Source organism: Periplaneta americana, chromosome 2, assembly GCF_040183065.1.
Source record: "Periplaneta americana isolate PAMFEO1 chromosome 2, P.americana_PAMFEO1_priV1, whole genome shotgun sequence".
Taxonomy (NCBI): Eukaryota; Metazoa; Arthropoda; class Insecta; order Blattodea; family Blattidae; genus Periplaneta; species Periplaneta americana.
The window spans coordinates 12,897,206-12,920,468 of NC_091118.1; the positions used below are offsets into that span (position 1 = coordinate 12,897,206).

At 36.4% G+C, this 23,263-nt stretch overlaps 2 protein-coding genes across 5 annotated transcripts in view; one reads left to right on the forward strand and one right to left on the reverse strand.

Moving 5' to 3' along the window:
• The window catches only part of LOC138713738 (serine beta-lactamase-like protein LACTB, mitochondrial), a 24,347-nt gene extending 13,438 nt beyond the window's left edge, over window positions 1-10,909 (forward strand). For both annotated transcript variants that reach the window (XM_069846107.1, XM_069846116.1), the window contains one exon: window positions 3,886-10,909. In XM_069846107.1, coding sequence (XP_069702208.1) covers window positions 3,886-4,293 — 408 coding nt within the window. In that variant the 3' untranslated portion in view covers window positions 4,294-10,909. The remainder of the gene's footprint in view (window positions 1-3,885) is intronic.
• LOC138713499 (golgin subfamily A member 6-like protein 24) overlaps window positions 1-23,263 on the reverse strand; it is a 588,053-nt gene that overhangs the window by 100,453 nt on the left and 464,337 nt on the right. The window lies entirely within an intron of this gene.

The following is a 23,263-nucleotide window of genomic DNA, read 5'->3' on the forward strand; positions in this document are numbered from 1 at the left end:
AATTTATCCGTTAATTGATATTTACTAATGATAAATCCAAAGAACAATGGGAAATAAGGGACTAAACACTGAAAAATAAATAAAATAAGAGATTTTGACGTTCATAATTATAATGTTGTCAGAGTTTTGTTATACTTTATTTTGAATTATTTTAACTTGCACCTCAAAAACGTATGAAAATTAATGTTAACATTACCTATTTAGTTATGATAGTAGTATATTGGAAAATTTGTGCATATAGCCTGATTACAATATATAAGTAATACTATCCTAACCTAAGCAATAGTAGTCTTGTTTATTTCATCATGTTCGTATAATTATACAAAAACAAGAATAATCTAGTTTGCAGCCTGTGATATTGTCTCGTTTACAGTATTATGTAATATACATATTACGATATTTACTAGGTACTTTAACAATATATAGTTAATAATATTATAAAATATACAGGCCTAATCCATTACCAAGAAATACCCCCTCCCTCACATTTTCAATACTGTTTACCTCAAAAGGCCTTCAAACCTTAAAAACTATTAGACACTGGATTAAAATAGTCGTGTTGATGTAGGCCTACAACATTACATTTTTTTGTCACTACTCCTGATCCCATTCTAACAGTTTCAGGTTTTGTAATTTGTAACAATACTAACAATACTGATGGGTCATTCCATAGTCACACACGTAACATTTTCGAAGTAACTATGATCTTCACAGGATATTTAATTAAATACTTAAGAGTTTATGAAAGAGACATCACTGTCTTTTAACATAAGCATTCGAAAATATAAACAGAAAATCTTAATGGAAAGAAATAATTAATAATGTAAAAAATTTGAAATATTATATGGTGTGACACATGAACATTTTCTTGCCACTTAATTTATTACCAAAATGGAAAATATTCATATTATTGTGCCAAATGAGATAAATAGTTGTTTTCCAAAGAATTAAGACACTTGTGTAGTACATGTAACTGCTGACATACTTTAATAAAAATAACAGTGCCATTAACAAATAAAATATTACGAATTATATTGTGACACACGAACATTTCTGCCAAGTTGATTACTATTTTTTTCCGATGCATATCGAGATTTATACACAGTGCCTACAGTTCTTATTATACAAAGCAACACTTGATTACACTAAAATACACATTCAGGTTTAAAATGTCCTTGGTTATTTACAACCATATGTGGTGATATCTCCTGTGTAATATCAAGTGATGAATACACCAATATAGGCTATCTGCTTTTCCTCCCATTTGTAGTACTTTCCTTTCTTGAACATCACGGAAACTTTAAATTCTTCGCCACCACAAGCTTTTGTAACTTCCTCTGCTTATCTGACGTCTTTTTTTAAATTGATTATTTAACGATGTTGTATCAACTACTAGGTTATTTAGCCTCGATGGGATTGGTGATAGTGAAATGATATTTGGCGAGACGAGGTTGAGGATTCGCCATAGATTACATGACATTCGCCTTACAATTGGGGAAAACCTCGGAAAAAACCACACCACCTCATTCTAGTGCCGAGGTCATGGAAAGCATGGGGCTCTACCTCCATGCCCCCCAAGTGCCTTCATGGCATGTTACTGGATACCTTTACCTTATTACTATAATAAAATTATTCTTCAAAAACAAAAGAATGGTTTTAGACCTTCACCATGATAAAATTGTTCTCTAAAAGCAAAAGAATGATTTAGACCTCCACTAGAATAAAATTATTCTTCAAAAACAAAAGAATGTTTTTGACTTTCACTATAATACAATTGATTCCTCAAAAACAAAAGAATGTTTTTAGACCTTCACGATGATAAAATTGTTCTTCAAAAACAAAGGAATGTTTTAGAACTCCACTATATTAAATTATTTCTCAAAAACAAAATGTTTTAGACCTCCACTATAATAAAATTATTCTTCAAAAACAAAAGAATATTTTAGATCTCCAGTCTCCCATTGACTGTTTTGTAGAGTATGATATTTTTTAGTGAACAGACATTTCTGCGTAATTATGCTCGTTTGGAAGAAGTGTGAAGTTATTGGTATAATGTTTGTTGCAGGTACTGTAATGAAAACGCTAAGGGTCGCTTGAACAATGTTCCATATGTTGATAATTGATGCAAATGGGCCGGTGGAGGTTTCCTGTCCACTGTTGGAGATTTGCTGCACTTTGGGAATGCAATGCTGTACAGCTACCAATGGAGAAATGACTTAGTAAGTGAATAGCAGAGAGGTTTTCAAACTTGGATTGGTAATCTCTTTGTTTATGTTGTTCAATGATTGAGGTGAGTGACATCATTAGCAGACAATGCTTTAGATTATTTCTGTGGATAATTTTGGGTAATGTTGCCATACTTAGACAGCCTCAGTCCTAGTAGAGAGGGAAGTTTATCTTGGAGAAAATGCTTATACAGGGTGATTCAGAAAAAGCGTGCAACAATTAAACAGAAACTAGGGAATGCTGTATAGAACATTCTGACATAGGAACTTAGGGCCTGCAAAGTCCCAAAAACGAGATATACCATCACTGTCACTGTTTTCCATATCATTTACATTTATTTACACTTACTTAAATGACTTTCAGAGAACCCGCAGGTTCATTGCCGTCCTCACATAAGCCCGCCATCGGTCCCTATCCTGAGTAAGATTAATCCAGTCTGTATCATCATATCCCACCTCCCTCAAATCCATTTTAATATTATCCTTCCATCTACACTCACCCTCCCCAAAGGTCTTTTTCCCCCTCTGGTCTCCCAACTAACACTCTATATGCATTTCTGGATTCGTCCATACGTGCTACATACCCTGCCAATCTCAAAGGTCTGGATTTAATGTTCTTAATTACGTCAGGTGAAGAATACAATGCGTGCAGTTCTGTGTTGTGTAACTTTCTCCATTCTCCTGTAACTTCTTCCCTCTTAGCCCCAAATATTTTCCTAAGTACCTTATTCTCAAACACTCTTAACCTCTGTTCCTCTTTCAAAGTCAGAGTCCAAGTTTCACAACCATACAGAACAACCAGTAATATAACTGTTTTATAAATTCTAACTTTCAGATTTTTTAACAGCAGACTGGATGATAAAAGCTTCTCAACCGAATAATAACGGGCATTTCCTATATTTATTCTGCGTTTAATTTCCTCCCAAGTGTCATATATATTTTTTTTTTACTGTTGCTCCAAGGTATTAGAATTTTTCCACTTTTCCAAAGGATAAATTTCCAGTTGTTATGTTTCCATTTCATACTACGCTCTGATCATGAGACATAATCACATACTTTGTCTTTTCGAGATTTACTTCCAAACCTATCGCTTTACTTGCTTCAAGTAAAATTTTCGTGTCTTCTTTAATAGTTTGTGGATTTTCTCGTAACATATTCACGTCATCCGCATAGACAAGCAGCTGATGTAACCCGTTCAATTCCAAACCCTCTCTGTTATTCTGGACTTTCCTAATGGCATATTCTAGAGCAAAGTTAAAAAGTAAAGGTGATCGTGCAATATCTCAAAGAATAACTCTTGAAATTAATGACATTATTTACGATTCTTCCTCTATACTGTAAGTTCCAATTAGAGTGTTGTCGAATGGATTTTTCACAGCAACATGAACCTTAAAAATGCAGTTATCTCAAGACCTTAAATTTTCAGTTGTTTTCCTTTTGAAATGGCTCGTCCTTATTGCCTTAATCTGATTTTGCAGATCCAAGTTCTCTATATCAAAATGTTCTGTGGAGCATGCTCTATTTCCTGTTCAATTTTTGCACGCTTTTTCTGAATCACCCTGTATACTCTGTCCCGAGTTGAATCCTCGCCTATCTGTTAGTCACGTTCATTCTCCACGCGAATATTAGATATTTTGATTTCCTGTGTCTGTTTTCCTAGGACAACAAACTGTACCCACCCGGTTACCTGCGATTCGAGACGTTGAGGGAAATGTGGACCGTGCAGCCAAAAACCACAATGAAGTGGGGACGCAGTGACGGGTACGGCATGGGCTGGGTTGTGGTGCCAGCCGTTCAGGAGCACGGAGGCGGAGATACCCAGAGATTCGCAGTGGGACACACTGGTGGTGCAGTTGGTGCGTCCAGTGTCTTGCTGATGGTGCCTGTTATTCCATCTGAGTCATCATCTAAAACTCTCACAGAAGGGCCTCTGTCAGACAGTGCAGCAGAGATCTGTATTCCTTCAGGCGTGACGGTTGCTGTTATAGTGAACATGCAGGACGTAGGACTGCAGCACTTGGCCCTTGATGTTGCAGCCATTTTCTGTGAAGCATTGAAGCCATCTTGAAACACTGCTACTCATTGTGGTTGCATTGCCTTCAGTTCGTAACTGCTGTTTGCTTGCAGTTGACTTCTCAACTCTTGGACTGCAGTTACCATTCATTTTATATTTGACGGATGTGAAGCTTTGCTTCAAAATGTATTTTACGACATATAAGGAACATAGCTTAGTATGGAATATTTAAGCGACAGAAAACAAATATGCGTGGTATTGGATTCTAGTGTGAGACCAAGCAGGGTTGATTCCTGACAGAAATTAATGTTACTAGATCTTCCAGGTAATATAAACATTGGAAATTTATCCTTTGAAGAGGTGGAAAAATTCAAATATCTTGGAGCAACAGTAACAAATATAAATGACACTCGGGAGGAAATTAAACCCAGAATAAATATGGGAAATGCCTGTTATTATTCGGTTGAGAAGCTTTTATCATCCAGTCTGCTGTCAAAAAATCTGAAAGTTAGAATTTATAAAACAGTTATATTACCGGTTGTTCTGTATGGTTGTGAAACTTGGACTCTCACTTCGAGAGAGGAACATAGGTTAAGGGTGTTTGAGAATAAGGTGCTTAGGAAAATATTTGGGGCTAAGAGGGATGAAGTTACAGGAGAATGGAGAAAGTTACACAACACAGAACTGCACGCATTGTATTCTTCACCTGACATAATTAGGAACATTAAATCCAGACGTTTGAGATGGGCAGGGCATGTAGCATGTATGGGAGAATCCAGAAATGCATATAGAGTGTTAGTTGGGAGGCCGGAGGGAAAAAGACCTTTGGGGAGGCCGAGACGTAGATGGGAAGATAATATTAAAATTGGATTTGAGGGAGGTGGGATATGATGATAGAGATTGGATTAATCTTGCTCAGGATAGGGACCGATGGCGGGCTTATGTGAGGGCGGCAATGAACCTCCGGGTTCCTTAAAAGCCAGTAAGTAAACCACAGGATGCAAGTTGAAATCATTTTCAACAGTTACTGTGATGTGCCAAAGTATATAATGGAGTTTCAGAGCAGTAATTCTGTGGTACGATACACAAGGGTAGGTCAACAAAGGGGAACATAGTAAGTAGAACTTAAAAATGAGTAGAATTCAATCTGGCATCGAGACTTGAATCCGGTGTGGCTTAGTGGATAAAGCAGCAGCACGTAAAGCTACAAACCCAGGTTCGAATCCCAGTGCGCGAGAGAATTTTTCTCCATTCTACTGATTCTTCACCATATGGAAACACAGAATTACTTCACTGAAATGCCATATGAGCCATTCAGAGCAGAAGTGGTGTAAGTCAAAATTGGGTAATGAGGTTTGAAGTAAAAATTCTGTAAAATACAGCGCAAAATAGCAATTAATATGTCCTTCGTGCTGTCCATTGACTACTACTTTCTTCTTCTCAAGGCACTACAACTTCAAAATTGAATGTCTTGGTCTTCTCAACAATTTTTTTCCAGGGACTTCTATTCTGTATGACCATCATCCAATCCTTGATTCTTAGCTTCCTCAGATCATTCACAATATCATCTTCCCAGCAGCTTTTCTGTCTACCGTCTGCTCTAGTTCCCAGGGATTTCCATTTATATATACCTTTCACTAGCCTCTGGTCTTCCATTCTTTTAACATGGCCAAACCAACTTAATTGCTATGTATGCAGACGATACAGCTATTTATGCAACCCATCGCAACATTAACATAGCCTCAAATCACCTTCAGGAAGCCTTAAACATCATATGCCCTTGGCTTGAAAATTGGCGCATCGCACTGAACTACAATAAATGCGAAGCAATGATATTTACTTTGTGTCATCCTGCTAATCCTCCATGCATAAATCTTTCAACCAACGTGTTACCGTGGAAACCAAATGATGAAGCTGTAAAATATCTTGGAGTGCACTCAGATCACCGTCTATCATGGAAACATCACATCAACAACAAACTTAAATTGGCCTACTCAAGACTTGCTAAATTATATCCGCTCCTCAACAAGAAATCATCTCTAAAGTTACAAAATCGCATGCTACTTTACACATCTCTATTACGACCTCTACTGCTTTATGCCTGTCCTATCTGGGGAGGAGCTGCAATAATTGAAATTAAACACATCCAGTCCTTTCAAAATGAAGTCCTACGAATTTCACTCAATTCTCCTTGGTTTGTCCGTAACAGCCAACTACACAGAGAAACTGGTATTGACACAATCAAACAGTTTATTCATTCACAAGCTAAGAAGTTCTATGACAACCTAGAAAATGTTCCAGGCGCCGTCCATTACTCTCTCGGAAAGAAGTCCACATTTCCCACCAGAACCAAGAGCCGACTTCCAATGGACCTCATATTATAATCAAAATTTATCATCACACCAACCTATGTAAATAATTATTTATTAACAATTATTTTTGTTCATTGAGGAGCCCAATCTAGGCTGCCCTCAATTCAGTGTCTTGTATTGTATTTATATTTTATTTAGAAATGATCTGTATAGCGCTAAATGCACTGATCGATAAATAAATTATTTAAAAAATAAACCAACTTAACCTCATAGCTCTGATGAAGTTTATTATATTTTGATTGTATATGAACTCATTTAGTTCTTTGATAGGTTTTATTCTCCAGTTGCCATCTCTATCCTTGGAGGTCCAAAGATTCTTCTTAAAATCCTCCTTTCAAAAATTAACAATTTTTGTTTGATTGATTCTTTCAATACCCAAGTTTCACAGGCGTAGGTGACAACTGGCCTTATTATAGTCCAATATAATCTTAATATTTGGCTTCTTTTGTTATTAGTTTGCTTTTAAATAAAAGCTTTCGTTGGCAAAATAGGCTCTGTTACCATTTGTAATTCGTATCCACTGACTACTAATAGTTTAAATAAATTGAATATTATTTGCTACTTTGCGCTGTATTTTACAGAATGTTTACTTTAACCTTCATTACCCATTTTTGACTTACACCACTTCTGCTCTGAACAACGGCTCATGTACTTCGGTACATCATAGTAATATGATAAAGCGTAATCACTTTGTGATTCAAGACGGCGCCATATTCCGTTGGACCCCGGCCATTCAGTCACTCATAATGACTGCACCTCTGTACTTGTGGTTGGACATAGTACCTATTGTCACACATATTGCAACACGGTACATGAGATTAGGCCAAAAAATGGGAACACAGTAGGTAGAACTTAAACTGAGAAGGATTCCATCCAGCATCAGAACTTGAATCCAGTGTCGCTTAGTGCCAGCACATAAAACTGGAAACCCGGGTTCGAGTCCCGGCGCTGGAGAGAATTTTTCTCCGTTCTACCAATTCTTAACCATTTTGAACAGTGGTTTGAAACATTTTACCGTTTTAAAACAGCTTTATTTGAATTTTAAACTCGCGCTGAATATTTAACAACAGCTGACCATTTCATACTACAAAAATGCCTACCATCTTAGCGATATAGAAGTTATTGGTCTGTTTACTGGTGTAAGAGGAACCATCACCACTCCTCTCCTTTCTTTCTCCAAATACTTTCAAATACAAACCACCATCATTAAAGATGTGGATGTTGAGTCATTGAAGCTATCAGTTTGTATCCTGCGACATCATCTTTATTCCACATCCTGAGTTACTTTTCTAGTACCATTTTCTTCATTCTTTTAGCACATTAAATTTTATATTGATCACTATATTGTAAAATTCCTGATTTCTTATCATGTTTTATTCGATTGTAATCTTATTTCCATTATTGTAGTCCACACCTGTGGAGTAACGGTCAGCGCGTCTGGCTGCGAAACCAGGCGTCCCAGGTTCGGATCCCGGTTGGGGCAAGTTACTTGGTTGAGGTTTTTTCCGGGGTTTTCCCACAATCCAATATGAGCAAATGCTGGGTAACTTTCGGTGCTGGACCCCAGAATCATTTCACCAGCATTATCACCTTCATTTCATTCAGACGCTAAATAACCTAGATGTTGATACAGCGTCGTAAAATAACCCAATAAAATAGATAAATAAATAAAATCCATTATTGTCATATGGCAACCTCCCAAGTTGGGGAATACATAAATTTTAGTTCAGTAATAATCATCATCCAAACAAGTATAAGGCCCTTTACGATCACAGTGTTTTCCGAGAACAGAGAAAACAGGTGAATGGCTCTTCACCAGATCTTCATAACAGCATCTTGGAAAGGGTCGGCAGTTCACAGTAAACAAGTCATCGTCATGGCAACCAGCTTTGTTTACTGAAGGCGAAAAGGAAAGTCTCCTCCGAACCTTCAGCATTTAAATCTCTCACTGCCTGATCTGCTGGCCACGTGACCTGTCTGGTGAGGAGTTCTTCTGAAGTACCCCAGAAAGAGGTTAACTGGGCAGATTAAGCCAAGCAAGACAGATTAAAAAGTACAGCAACATACGGTTTAGTAAGGAATGCATTTTATTTTAATTTATTGATAAAATATATTTATTTTATTAAAGCACAAAAAAAGGGGTGAAGGTGGCCCTCACAGACTTCACTTGAATAGCCGCCACTGCAATAAATGCGTCTTACATGTTGTAAAATACGGTCTTTCATTGTAGATTTTATAGTAAAGGACAAAAACTGAGTGTTCCTCATTCAGTATTTCTCCACGGTGAAGGTGAGTGGATGCCATTTTAGCTGTTTACGCACAGAGTTTGTACAGTCAGGTATAAAGACAACTCAAGCACCAGGCACAATTCAGAGAGTATAAACAACATGGCGGACATCATTGTAGAAAAATGTGTATTTATATTTTGTTAAAAGGAATTATGAAATATTTTAATAATTCAACTAGAAACACAATGAAACTATTTTTCACTGTCTAATAGAAGGGACATTTCTTGTTAATCCAGGGTTATGTTAAGAGTCTTTACGCAGTAATTTTTTATTGTGGTCATTAGTTCATATCATTCATCATAGATGCTGTCTTCCAGTAATACATATCCATGTTGTGTAACATTTTCTTATTAGCGTATGATTATTGACGTTTCGAAGAGATAGCTTCACCAATATTTTTCATATTCTTTTGCTTTTTTTTTTGCTGGGGTCGGCCTCTGTAGCGTAGTTTATATAGCGCTGGCCTTCTATGCTCGAGGTTGTGGGTTCGATCCCAGCCCAGGTCGATGGCATTTAAGTGTGTTTAAATGCGACAGGCTCATGTCAGTAGATTTACTGGCATGTAAAAGAACTCCTGCGAGACAAAATTCTGACACACCGGCGACGCTGATATAACCTCTGCAGTTGCTAGCGTCGGTAAATAACCATAATTTAAATTTAAATTTCTTTGCTGGGCTGATGACCTAGGAACAGATAATCTGGAAGCAAAGATAATTTTAAAAATCCTGCTTTTACTGTAGGTATTTGCAAGGATCATGTTTCCAATTAGAAGTGAATTCAGTTTGTGGTCCCCTCCGAAGCACTTCCACAACACATATTGTCATTCTTTCCTTTAAAGACTTAAATGTGTCCAGAAGTAGATCAGGAAGTAAGACTAAATTTTTTTATTGTTTTTTTAATTAATTATTTAGCTAAAATCGTGCATGGTTAATCTGCAAAACAAGTAATCCCCACACGAATAATTGGGAGCATGCTGTACATTTAAATTCTTTTTGTTTCTTTTCATATGAAAATTTGACGAGTTTGTGAATAATCATATCAGCTTCACACTCCATTGATTAACTTGCTTATTATAAGTTTAGTACAAAGAAACAACTAATTCCCATTAAGTGATCCACATGCTTGACATTTATGTCAGATTATATTTGAATTCATAATAAATGTGAATTTTTAAATGATAGGCCTATATTAAAGAATTTTGTTGTATTTTCGATATCGACTGTCCATTGTTCACTGCCTACTTCATTTTGTTGTTATTGCTTAGCAATTCAGGAACAGCTGACTGACGTGCTGGAAATCTATTCATTTTTTTTTTATATGAGGTTTCTGTTAACTTTCAGATCTCGTTTCTCTTCATATACAAATATTATTACATTCATTACACACCATTGCTCAATCTCTTCCTTTTTCAAAATATATTTAAATTTTTCTGATTCTTTTCTTATGAAAACTTGAGCTTTTTTTTTTGTGAATAAACATATCAGTTGTACACTCCATTGTCTTATCATAGGTTTAGTACAAAAAAGTACAACTAATTAATTCTTAATAAGTGATACATATGCTTGTTGAAGATTTTTACAACACAGTTTGTGTCAAATTATATTTTAGTTCACAATAAATGTAGGTTTTTAAGGGCTATATTGAAGAATTCAGTTGTATTTATGTTTTGACTGCCCATTGTTCACTGCCTGTTTTATTTTGTTGTTGCTTAGTTGACTGATTTGCAGAAACTCGATTCTTTTTTTATTTTTTTCATACGAGATTTCTGTAACTTTCAGATGTTGTTTCTCTGAAATATATTTGAATTATATTTTTTTTTTCATATGAAAACTTGAGTTTGTGAATAATCTTATTACCTTTACACGCCATTTAACTGCTTATCATAAGTTTTGTACAAAGAAATATAATTATTTCCTAATAAAGAACTCCACATGCTTGTTGAAATATTTATACAACACAGTTTATGTAAAATTGTATTTTAATTCTCAATAAATATGAATTTTTGATGGATATATTAAAGAATTTTGTTGTGTTTACGTTATCGACTGTCCATTGTTCACTGCCTGCTTCATTTTGTTGTTATTGCTTAGCAATTCTGGAACAGCTGAAGTGCAAGAACTCGCAATTAATTTTTTTTTTTTTGTACTAGATTTCTGGAACTTTCAGATCTTGGTTCTATTGATGTATAAATATGACTGCCGGTACATAATAAATTACATGAACTGCTTATTTGTGAATAACTCTTTACCCATGTGATTCATTCTGACTGAACATACAGACTGACTGAACTGGAACATGACTGTATCAGCACAACAGTTCATCTCATCTGGTTTCCACTTGCCTTTGCCATAATATACATAGTATAGTACAAAGAAAAATGTTTTATTGAATTTTTATTTTATTGTAAAGAGACGTAAACGAATATGAAGTAATGTCAAACTCTGTTTTTTCCAGGAGTGATATAATGTTTTTGATGCTTTTTAAATAAAGTGGTTGAAAAAATAAGAGGAACATTTCATTATTTTCAAAATGGACAAATACAATGTGAAACTTAGCATCACGTGACTGTATCTGCAGAGAAATTATTTTTATTTCCTTTGGAGAGTATTATTATACAAGCGTTTCCTGGAAATTGTTAACTTCATGGATACCGTTTTGAGAGGTAGTACCAGCGGCGGATTTTCAGGGGAGGCAAGGGAGGCTGTCTCTCCCCTAATATTTTACCAGAACACAATATGGCAGTAATAATTCCAGCTGAATTAAGATCACAGACAAGTTCTAGCAAATGAACATTTTTACTTTTATATTAATTTTACTATTCACTACGACTAAGATGTAAGTTACGTAAAGTCGATCACATTCAGTTGGTGATGCCCACTCGCTATACTGTGGATAGTACAAATAATTCGTACTGAAAAATAACAGTGTTGTAACCTGTATAGGCGACATCTAGCTGCCTTCTGTGTCTATGCGAGAGCGGGAGAGAGGAGACAGCTACAACACTCTGCTCCCCGGTAACCATGACAACAGCAGTTCAACCAATAAGATAGCTGGTTAGCGGAGTGTTTAAACTTTACTAGAACGCATGAGGGGAACAGATTTGGAAAAGTCCTACCCACCGCTGACAACTGTACTGCTTATAGTCACAGCTGATTTCGGCTGTATTGGAAGCTCTCTCTTTTTCTCTCTTCTTGGTTTTAGAAATTTAAGTCACGTGTTGTTAGTTTTCTCTCCCTGCGTAAAAGTTTTATTTTATGTTGTTAGATTTTTCTCTTGTTTGCGGGTGTTCCTGTTACCGGTATATGTTTTCTTTTGTGTTACGAGATATATTTATTTATATAGTATTTTAAATATATCAAGAGTTTATAAACAAATGCAGATTTGTTTCTAGCTTCTTCTAGTAGCAGTTGTTCCGTAAGTTGTGACCTAATTGATCGGTTTGCGAAGAAAGAGGATCGTTGAGTTAATTTGCTGTAAAATTAGACTATGTAATAGTAATGAGCAAGCTCCGGATTCTTAGGTTCGAATCAATTTTGTTGCTATCTCGTTACTCTCGAAATATTGCTTTTCTTATTTGTTTTATGTAGCAAAGAGTAACATTCTTAAACTCAATATGACTTAAGAAGACTTAATTCGTAGGTTAGGATTTAAAATATCCTAAAGAGAGACAATCTTTACCAAGCCGTTGTAATATATTAACATTAGGCCTATGTTGTTCTTTTTTTTTTTTTTTTTTCCCCCCAGTAAAACCATATAAATTCCTAAACATAAGATTTAAAATACTAAAACATATATTGGAAAACCTAATTTCAGTTTCTTAAAACCTATAAATTCTCTGCTTGTTAATCAGGTACGTCACAGGCCTTATATTTTTATATTCTCATCAGTCACGTCTTGGCCTCCTCAACTTTCATACCCACCGTCCGCTACTGGGTAGTACTATAAATAAGCACTGCTCTTGTCAAACTCTTGACTCTTCCTGAAAAAGGTATGTTTCATATTAGTGACTTACCTAGTCTAGAGATGAGGGCACTCACATTACATGATTTAGTTCCAGTCGTTTTAAGAAGTGCTGTTGGTGTGGTTGGGGGAAGGTTTGGACATGTGTCAATGGTTTGTGGTGTATTTTCTTCATTCATTGTGTACATAATAACTCAAAAAGTACTGAAAATCTATACTAATAATAAATCTGTAGCCGAAATTTTTCTGGTAATTTTCGATTTTCCAAAAATAATTGGTCCTAACATATATAATTAACCACCCTGAAACCGAAAATCGCTTTTTTGAAATTTTTGTTTGTATGTCTGTCTGTCTATCTATCTGGATGTTTGTTACCTTTTCACGCGATAATGCCTGAACGGATTTCGATGAAAATTAGAATATAAATTAAGTTCGTTGTAACTTAGATTTTAGGCTATATGGCATTTAAAATACATTATTTAAAAGGGAGGTTATAAGGGGGCCTGAATTAAATAAATCGAAATATCTCGCTTATTATTGATTTTTGTGAAAAATATTACATAACAAAAGTTTCTTTAAAAATAATTTTCAATAAATTTTATTCCATGCAAAATTTTGATAGGACTGATATTTAATGAGATAAATGAGTTTTAAAATTACAATAACAATGCCATCTAAGGCGGTGTAATGAAATATAAAACAAATGACTTCGTATATAAGGGGCCTTGGACAACAATCGAAAGCTATGAAACATACGGTAGCCTACAGAGAATGTTTCTGTGTTTGTATGAAGTAATATCGGAGGCTAAATTAACCGATTTGATAATAATTAATTATTAATTCACCATTGGAAAGTGTAGTTTCTCTAGATGGACATAATGCTATAATGTTATTACAGTAACTTCTTAGTGAATCGAGGACAGGTAAGATTAAAATAGCTTCGTATGCACAGAAAACTTGATAGGCATTCATTTCCTGTATTTCCTAAAATAATTTTTATGACTGGCTCAAAATGATCGCATTTTAATTTTTTTAATACAATTTAAATTAAGTAACATAATAAACGATTTATCCCTTTATCAAACACGAATGTTCCCTGGATCAAATGTCCTATTTTGATTATGTAATTACTTTATATTTATTTCTAATGGGTGCAGCGGAGCGCACGGGTACGGCTAGTATTTTAATAAAACTACATGCATGTATAGTTCTCCAATACTCTGAAATCTTTGATGAGAATGTATAATTTATTTAAAAACGATAATATTGATCCAATTCTTTTTGAAAAATTTAGTATCAGATTTGAAGTACTGTATGTTGTAGCTCAAAGCAAGAATTACATCGTTGGCTCGGGTAGCTTACTTGGTATAGTGCTGGCTTTCTGTGCTCGAGATTGCGTGTTCGATCCAGACCCGATCGATGGCATTTAAGTGTGCTTAAAAGCGAGAGGCTCATGTCAGTAGGTTTACTGGCATGTAAAAGAACTCCTGCGGGACAAAATTCCGGCACACCGGCCATGCTGATATAACTTCAGCAGTTGCGAGCAGGATGTTTTAATTATCTGTTGGGAGGAACAAGTCACTAATATCACAAGGAAAGGCTGGAAAGCACTACATTTCTCTATGGGTATTCTTAAGAAATCTAACTGAAGGTGAAAAGAATTAGCGTACAAAACTCTTGTTTGCCCAATTATGGAAAATGGAGCAGTAGGTTTGGATCCGTACAGACAAAACCAAATCGATTCAATAGAAAAGGGCTAACACACGGCTGCAATTGTAGTGTTAATAAATACATCCATACATTAAAACTCTAGCTATGACATTACCATCAAACACTGGGGCCACATTTGTCACAGAACATTGGATATTTACACATTTTGATAGAAAAAACTCAAAATATTCTGCTGACATACCTTAAAAAATATTAACTCCTCAAGATTTTTAAAAGAACCTGGGGAGTAAAATTCTGGCTGAATTACTGTACAGCAATTCAATTTCAATATCTTCAAACATTTGCAATGTTGTCCGATGAGTGATATGTCTGTGTTTTCCACAGAACACAAATATAGAGCAGTTAAATGAGGTCCTTTTGTTTTAACTCTTCACTGTTTGTAGGACGAAAATCACATTTACTAAATTTACTTTTTGGAAGTTACCTCAACAGATTATACAAAATATTTACAACATATATGAAACAACCATCATAGCAATTCGAAGCAACAGTAAACTTTCATAATGGCGACCCATTTATAGTGGAGTACGACAAGGCTATGGTATTTCACCACTTCCGTTCATTATATATAAACAGAATCATTCAAGATTGGCAACAGACACGCCATGGATTTATTCCAATTAATCGAAATTTTCCGCTTGATGCTTTACTTTTCGCTGATGATCTAGTTCTCATAGCATCAACTGAAGGTACACAATTTAAATATAGTCAGTGAAAAATATAACATCGAAATTAATATTGAAAAAACGAAAATCATGTCATCTTATGGGAAATTCCCTGTACCAAGTAAAATCTGTTTGAATAATAAAATAATAGAAAGAGTAAATACTTTCACTTACCTTGGCTATACACTATCACCTTATGATGAAGTAGATATTGCTGAAAAAATATGTAAATATAATAAAACAATGGGGATCACTAATAAAAGCATGAAACCTTCACTAGTACAAAGAGACACAAGAATAGGCTTGTACAAAACCTTAGCACAGCCAGTATTAAGCTATGGTAGTGAAGCGTGGACTGTGAAGAATAAAGATGTCAGTAGAATAACAGCAAGTAGATGAGGTTCATGAGAGCAACAGCTGGATATACTCGCTGCGATCATAAAAAAATGAGGACATAATGCAAGAACTTCAAATAGAACCCATACATTAAAACTCTAGCTATGACATTACCATCGAACACCGGGGCCACATTTGTCACAGAACATTAGATATTTACACATTTTGATAGAAAAAACTCAAAATATTCTACGGTGAAAGAGTAATGGAACGGAGAAAATTTCTCTCTGGCACCAGGATTTAAACCTGGGTTTTCAGCTCTATGTGCTGATGCTTTATCCACTAAGCCACACCGGATACCCATCTCGATGTTGGACAGAATCGTCTCAGTTTAAGTTCCAGCTCTTGGGTTCCCTCTAGTGGCCGCCCTCTGCACTACATCATAGATGTCTATGAACGTAGGACTGAAGTCCACACATGTGCTGAGGTGCACTCATTATGAGTGACTAGTTGGCCGGGATCTGACAGAATAAGCGCCGTCTTAAATCACGAAGTGATTTACGCATATCATAAATTATTTTAATGTACCGAAGTACATATGATATTTCCATGCAGATATTCTGCGTCATCATACGATGAAAGCGTAATGGAACAGAGAAAACTTTTCTCCGGTGCTGGGATTTGAACCCGGTTGGAACTTAAACTGAGACGATTCTGTCCGGCACTGAGATGGGTATCCGGTGTGGCTTAGTGGATAAAGCATCAGCGCATAGAGCTGAAAAACCAGGTTCAAATCCTGGTGCCAGAGAAAATTTTTCTCTGTTCCATTACTCTTTCACCGTATGATGACGCAGAATATCTGCATGGAAATATCATATGTACTTCTGTACATTAAAATAATTTATATCAAAATATTCTGCTGACATACCTGGAAAAATGTTAACTCTTCAAGATTTTTAAAAGAACCTGGGGAGTAAAATTACTGGCTGAATTACTATATAGAGATTCAATTTCAATATCTTCAAACATTTGCAATATTGTCCGTTGAGTGATATGTCTATATTTCTCACAGAACACAATTATAGAGCAGTTAAGGAGTTGGGTACAGCTTATAGCAGTAAAATTTTGGAAATACTCAAAATTTTTTTCCTCCATTATATACATCCTACAGGTCCCAGACAGAGCTAGCTGTAAAAATTGATTAAGCATCAAAAATACTGATGGGTAGCAAATATTTCTTAACACTTTTCTCCTATTGATTGAAATAAATGTAATAGTAATGTTGGAAGTACAAAGAATAAAAACAGAAGTTGTAGTATCAATATTTATTATAGTGACATCCAAATGGAACTGACAAGACAACTAATGATGAGAATATAAAACAATAAATTAGTTAATTTTTGCATATTTGAGAAACAAGAAAAATGGACGTAGATTCTGGCTGTTGTCTGGCTCCCGTCTCCAGATGTTGTTAATGTCTGATGTCTGATAACTCAGCACCTCGCTGCAGTGGTAGAAGTTACCTATGGCAAAAATTTTGTCGGAAGATGTATGATATGACTTTCGTGTGTTAAATTCTATCGTACATGTTTCGACCTATTATGGGTCATCCTCAGAACTGGTCGTTGTTGGTCTTCGCGCCTCTTGTTTTGTTTCCTGTGAGGGCGCCAAGACCAACAACGACCAGTTCTGAGGATGACCCATAATAGGTCGAAACATGTAAACCAGGTACGATAGAATTTAACACAAGAAAGTCATATAATACAAATTCCGAAGTGATACACTGTTAAAAGTTGTGTAATCAAGATGTGTACAAATTTTGTGACTCAACACCTCGTTGTAGTCGAAAGAAATTGACTATGTCTGAACTCTAACAACTCACCACCTCACTGCAGTTGTGTAAGTTGACTATCAATGGAGTCAGATGACTCAGCATCTCACTGGAGTCGCAGAAGTTGACTATCACTGGAGTCAGATGACTCAGCACCTCGCTGCAGTCGAAGTTGACTATCGCTGGAGTCAGATGACTCAGCACCTCGCTGCAGTCGAAGTTGACTATCGCTGGAGTCAGATGACTCAGCACCTCGCTGCAGTCGAAGAAGTTGACTATCGCTGGAGTCAGATGACTCAGCACCTCGCTGCAGTCGAAGAAGTTGACTATTGCTGGAGTCAGATGACTCAGCACCTCGCTGCAGTCGCAGAAGTTGACTATCGCTGGAGTCAGATAACTCAACACCTCGCTGCAGTCGAAGTTGACTATCGCTGGAGTCAGATGACTCAGCACCTCGCTGCAGTCGCAGAAGTTGATTATCGCTGGAGTCAGATGACTCAGCACCTCGCTGCAGTCGCAGAAGTTGACTATCGCTGGAGTCAGATGACTCAGCACCTCGCTGCAGTCTCAGAAGTTGACTATCGCTGGAGTCAGATGACTCAGCACCTCGCTGCAGTCGAAGAAGTTGACTATCGCTGGAGTCAGATAACTCAACACCTCGCTGCAGTCGAAGAAGTTGACTCGCTGGAGTCAGATAACTCATCACCTCGCTGCAATCGAAGAAGTTGACTATTGCTGGAGTCTGATGATTCAGCACCTCGCTGCCATTTTATAAGTTGATTATGGCTGCAATCGTAGGTTACTGATGACTGCTGAAGTCTTGTTTCGTAATGTTTATTAGAATTTTATTTCTTTTTCAGTGGATACAATGTAGAGGTATTTCATCTTCTACTTCATTTTATTTGTTTCAGTAACTTCCAGTTTTAGAAATTCTTTTTTCTTCATTGTTGATTGAATGCTTCTTGTTTCATTTCTTCTTGGTGAAATGTATCGTTGTGATTTCTGGTTAGAAGCGTACAATTTTCTTGGTTTTAGATATGTTTTCACAGTTGCATTACTTTTTTGTAAACAGTAATTTTGTTTTTATTGATGACAAAAGATGAAGTGGTTTCTTCTTGGTTTTCATTTTCTTTCATTGAATATGTTATTGAACACAATGTTTTGGTTTATCTGGATCTCTTCTGTATAGATGATGCAGTTTTTTTTTAATTAGAGAGGAATATTTTCACTAATGGAAAATTTATTAATGTTTCCTGGATGTTATTAGTTGTAAACTCTTGATTACCTATTTTTTTTATTTATTTGGAAGGAGTTTGCTTCTCATATGAGAAGAAATGACATGTTGGGTTGGTGTTCTTTGTTGTAATAGAAGTAAGATTTGTTTCAAGAATATATTGGCTTTCATTTTTCAGAAAAGATGTAATGAAGATTGCTCATTGATAGCAGATATTGAGATGATGTTTTTTTTTAAAGAGTTTGACTTTTTTATTGAAGATCTTTTTCCCATTGGAGGATGGACGATTTTTTTTTCGCGTGATAAGTGATGACAGCTTTCATGAAGATGATTTTTTTCTTTTTCAAATGATGATGATGTGATTTTTGGAATTGGAAATGATTTTTTTTAGATGGTGTTCTTTTCAGATGATTTTTTCTGAGATGGAATTTTTTTTCACATGGCGTTACGATTTTTTTAAATGGCTATGATTTTTTTTCAAGTGGTGGCGAGTGTTATTTTAGTTCAGTTATTCTGAACAATTCCTTTTTTTTAACAGTGGTCTTATGAATTGATTTCGTTTGTATAGAAATTGTTTAGCAAAAGGTTACATATTTTGTTTTTGAATTTTATGCCACTCTAACAGTCCACTAATGCCCATGTATTTTGTTTTCGTAAATACATGGGAATTATTCATGGTTTTGAGGTACTTTTCCATTTTTAGTTCTCTTTTATTTTTACTTTTGGCGACTCTGTTCTACAGAAAGCATAGAGGTAGGGCTCCATGCTCTCTGTACCGTGCGGAGCAAGATTGACCAATACTTGTATCATCTCGCTCCGCTTATTCAGTTCCTGGATAGAGAAGTCAGGTAATCATTGGAATGAAAGTGGACGCCACATGGCCGATTCGTAGGTATTTTTTTGGTATAGTTCGTTTCCCTCCTGATCTCGGAGGGAACTGAACTTAGGCACATTGCAGTCAGTTGCCCTACCAACTGATATTAGTCAACTCCAATTTGTGCTTACTAGCTTCAATGTGTACAGTTTCATTTTTATCTGCTAAATAACCTTTATATTATGAATATGATTGTTTGCGATAAAATTCAGGATAAATATAAGATAAGTGATGCCACATTCTTGCAATCACTGTTATTTTGGAATTTTGATACCGATTCATTATTAACATCAATGTAAGGAAATCTAATTTGTAATATAGTTGCTCAATGGCTTGTATTATTTGTTTTAGATTTCCTTAGCCTACTTCTGGTGACCATATAGGGCCAAAAGTACATTTTTACAGAAAGCACAGAGGAAGTAGGGCTCCATGCTTTGTGAACCGGTCAAAGGAAGATTCAACTATAATTGATCATCTTGTTCTGGTTATTCAGTTCCTGGGTAACTCGGTAACCCCTGAAACAAGCCTCGACGGATAGCAGCCATGCTGCATTTTGTGGCACAGATAGTTCCTCTCCTCATCTCGGAGGGAACTGAACTCAGCCACCTTCCAGTCAGTTGCCCTACCAACTGCTATTAGTCAGGTTCGATTTGGACTCTGTAGTTCTGTTGTGTGCAGTTTGCACTGCATATATTTTATGTACTAGATATTCTTTACTTAGCATAATTAATATGACTCCTGAATGTAAACTTAGGATAGGTGATTGTCACATTTCTGCAATCACTGTTATTTTGGAATTTTGATAGGTCTGCCAGTTTATTTTTTACATGAATGCTTGCAAATATAAATTTTCGATATATATGTACATTCGTTTTTATTATTTTTATAATCCTAGAGATGTTGGTATCCATATCATTTTAATCATCTAACGTTTGGTGATTCTAGTAATAAAAGCAGTGTTCACAGAAAGCATAGAGGTAGGGCTCCATGATATCTGTGTTATGTCGGTCGAGATTGAGGCATACTTTATCACCTTGTTCTGCATATGCCTATATAGAGTCCCCGGGGAGACTCATCCGAAACGAGGCTGGACGGTTAGCAGTTCTTATACAATTTGTGACAGTTGATGTCTCTCCTTATCCCGGAGGGAATTCAACCCTGTCACTTTTTAGTCAATTGTCCTGCTGGCCCTTATTATTCAGGTCCGATGTCGACTTTCTAGCTCTTTTGTGCACACTATGCACTATATAATATTCTCTGTGCTACATATGTTTATATATTTAATACTCATAATAGTTTACGATGACAGTATAAATACCGGTAAATGCATCTTTCATTTCTGCTATCAGGGTTATTTGGTAAATTATGCTGTGCTATGTTCTTCTGTAAATTTATGTATGACTTCACAACTGATCTGAATTTGTTACATTATGATTTAATTTCGTAATTTTCACTCTGTTGTGAGATCAAGATTTTTAGTTTACATCCCTTTAAATAATTGAGACAGAAATCCTCTTTTATTCTGTGTTGCTGCCGGAGTTCTGTGCTTCCATTCGAAACTGTGAAGTGTGTTAAGTCAGTTGGACTTTTCATTCGGGTTACGAAACCCATACCCCTATTGGGAGTCAATAAAATGTTCTGTTACTTTCTGGGCCTTATAAATGAATTTAGGAAAGCACATTCACTGAACTCCGGCAATGTAAAATAAATTAAAATTTGCACTGTTCGCAAAACGAATGCGATATTCTCCCCAAACCCACACAACCCAAACCCTTACTACCCCATCCACCCCATCCTACCCCAACCCACCCCATCCCACCCCTACCCGCCCCTGTACCCACCCCCCCTTAATCCCCATGAGGAGTGTTACCTCCATCCTCCACGGCTATCCTGCAGGTGGGAGGTGCGCTCGATGTTCCTCCCGCCGCGCCGGGGTACCATGAAAAGAAAGAAACTTTATGTTCAGACAAATTGTTCGCAGTCAACTAACTAAGTGTAAGCTACTTCATAAAACTAAGTCCCATAACACGAGTCGCCAAATAACGCCAACTATGACCGTGCGGTGTTATCTTGAGGGAGCCTTTGACATGTGCGGGCTGTATGGTGTGTTTGAGCACATCACACTTGTGGGCGTAGGGCTTTTTACTGACTTGTGTTACGACGTTTTATCAACTGCTATGATTATATGGCGTCGGAGTAAGATTAAGGTGATAATTGCGACGAAATGAGCCTAGACTTGCTGCATAATGGTCGCAACTTGTGCAAACAAATACAGTACATGGATTGTGCATAACATGTTCGACGTTAAGTGGAGCTACTTGTGGCCCATATTGACGTAGACGATAGCAGTCATTCTAGACTTGCTGTATAATGGTCGCAACTTGTGCAACCAACCACTGTACATACATTGTACATAAAATGTTCGACGTTAAGTGGAGCTACTTGTGGCTGCATATTGACGTAGACGATAGCAGTCATTCTAGACTTGCTGTATAATGGTCGCAACTTGTGCAACCAACCACTGTACATACATTGTACATAACATGTTCGACGTTAAGTGGAGCTACTTGTGGCTGCATATTGACGTAGACGATAGCAGTCATTCTAGACTTGCTGTATAATGGTCGCAACTTGTGCAGCCAACCACTGTACATACATTGTAGATAACATGTTCGACGTTAAGTGGAGCTACTTGTGACTCCCAGAGTTCACTAGTTGCGACCAATTTCTGCTTGTCCACTCATACACACCCGCACATTGTCACTGTTTTGGTACTTTGGACTCATGCCACAGTGTTAATCGCAGGATTAATTATCTTTCAGTCAGTATTTTTCATTTAATTTAGTCGGTTAAGCGCGACAGGTCTGCTGTCTGTCGGAGAAACATCACAACTGGTTGATTGTACTCTCCTCCATTGAGAGGAAAGAGCATTAAGAGGCAAACCTCGGAATAGTGGAAAAGCCTATCAAAAATAACTTCACTAATCTCGTAAAACTGGAAGGTCTCCACTCAAGTATTTTATTTATAATGGTCATTGACTAGACTTGCAGCTAGAGCTGCGGTTCTTAATATCGCCCTCTATATTGAGCATATGTCTGATCGTATGAAGTGAGGTTGAAAAGCTAACATTTAAACCATGTTTGCATGCTTGTGTTTTCAGAGTGGTGATTATATAACATGCTAATGTTAACCTACTTCCACTTTAGCGTCTTGGTGAACATTTTGAACGCATATCTCTGTTTTCACTCACTTCTCTGAGGAATATGAACCACTACTGAAGGTACTATAACACTCACTTCTTGATCAGGTTTTTCAGACATTGTGAAATCACAGCTTAAGGCATTGCGATGGGATGGAATATGGAACTAAGTCTGATTAAAATCGATTCTTGTATTATTATTATTTTTTTTCTTTTCCGGGCATCTTTTACTACACGTATTCTCCCAGCACGTAGGCCTTATGAGGACAGATACTGTTGTAAACGAAACAGTGAAAAGATTATTCCAGTCCAGTAAAATCGGATAGCAATAGAAATGTGTACGTGAGAACAAAACTGTATATAATTTCAGTATTCCATAACTCAGACTTGTAGAATACCTTGAAAATTGTATCTTAATTAAAAAATAATCAGGGTTTTGTTATGTCGGGAACATGCCCGTCGGTTTTACGTGAATACTTCTGCCTTAAGTGGACAGATCTAGACGAGATCTTTCGTTTGGTACAAAGATCAGCG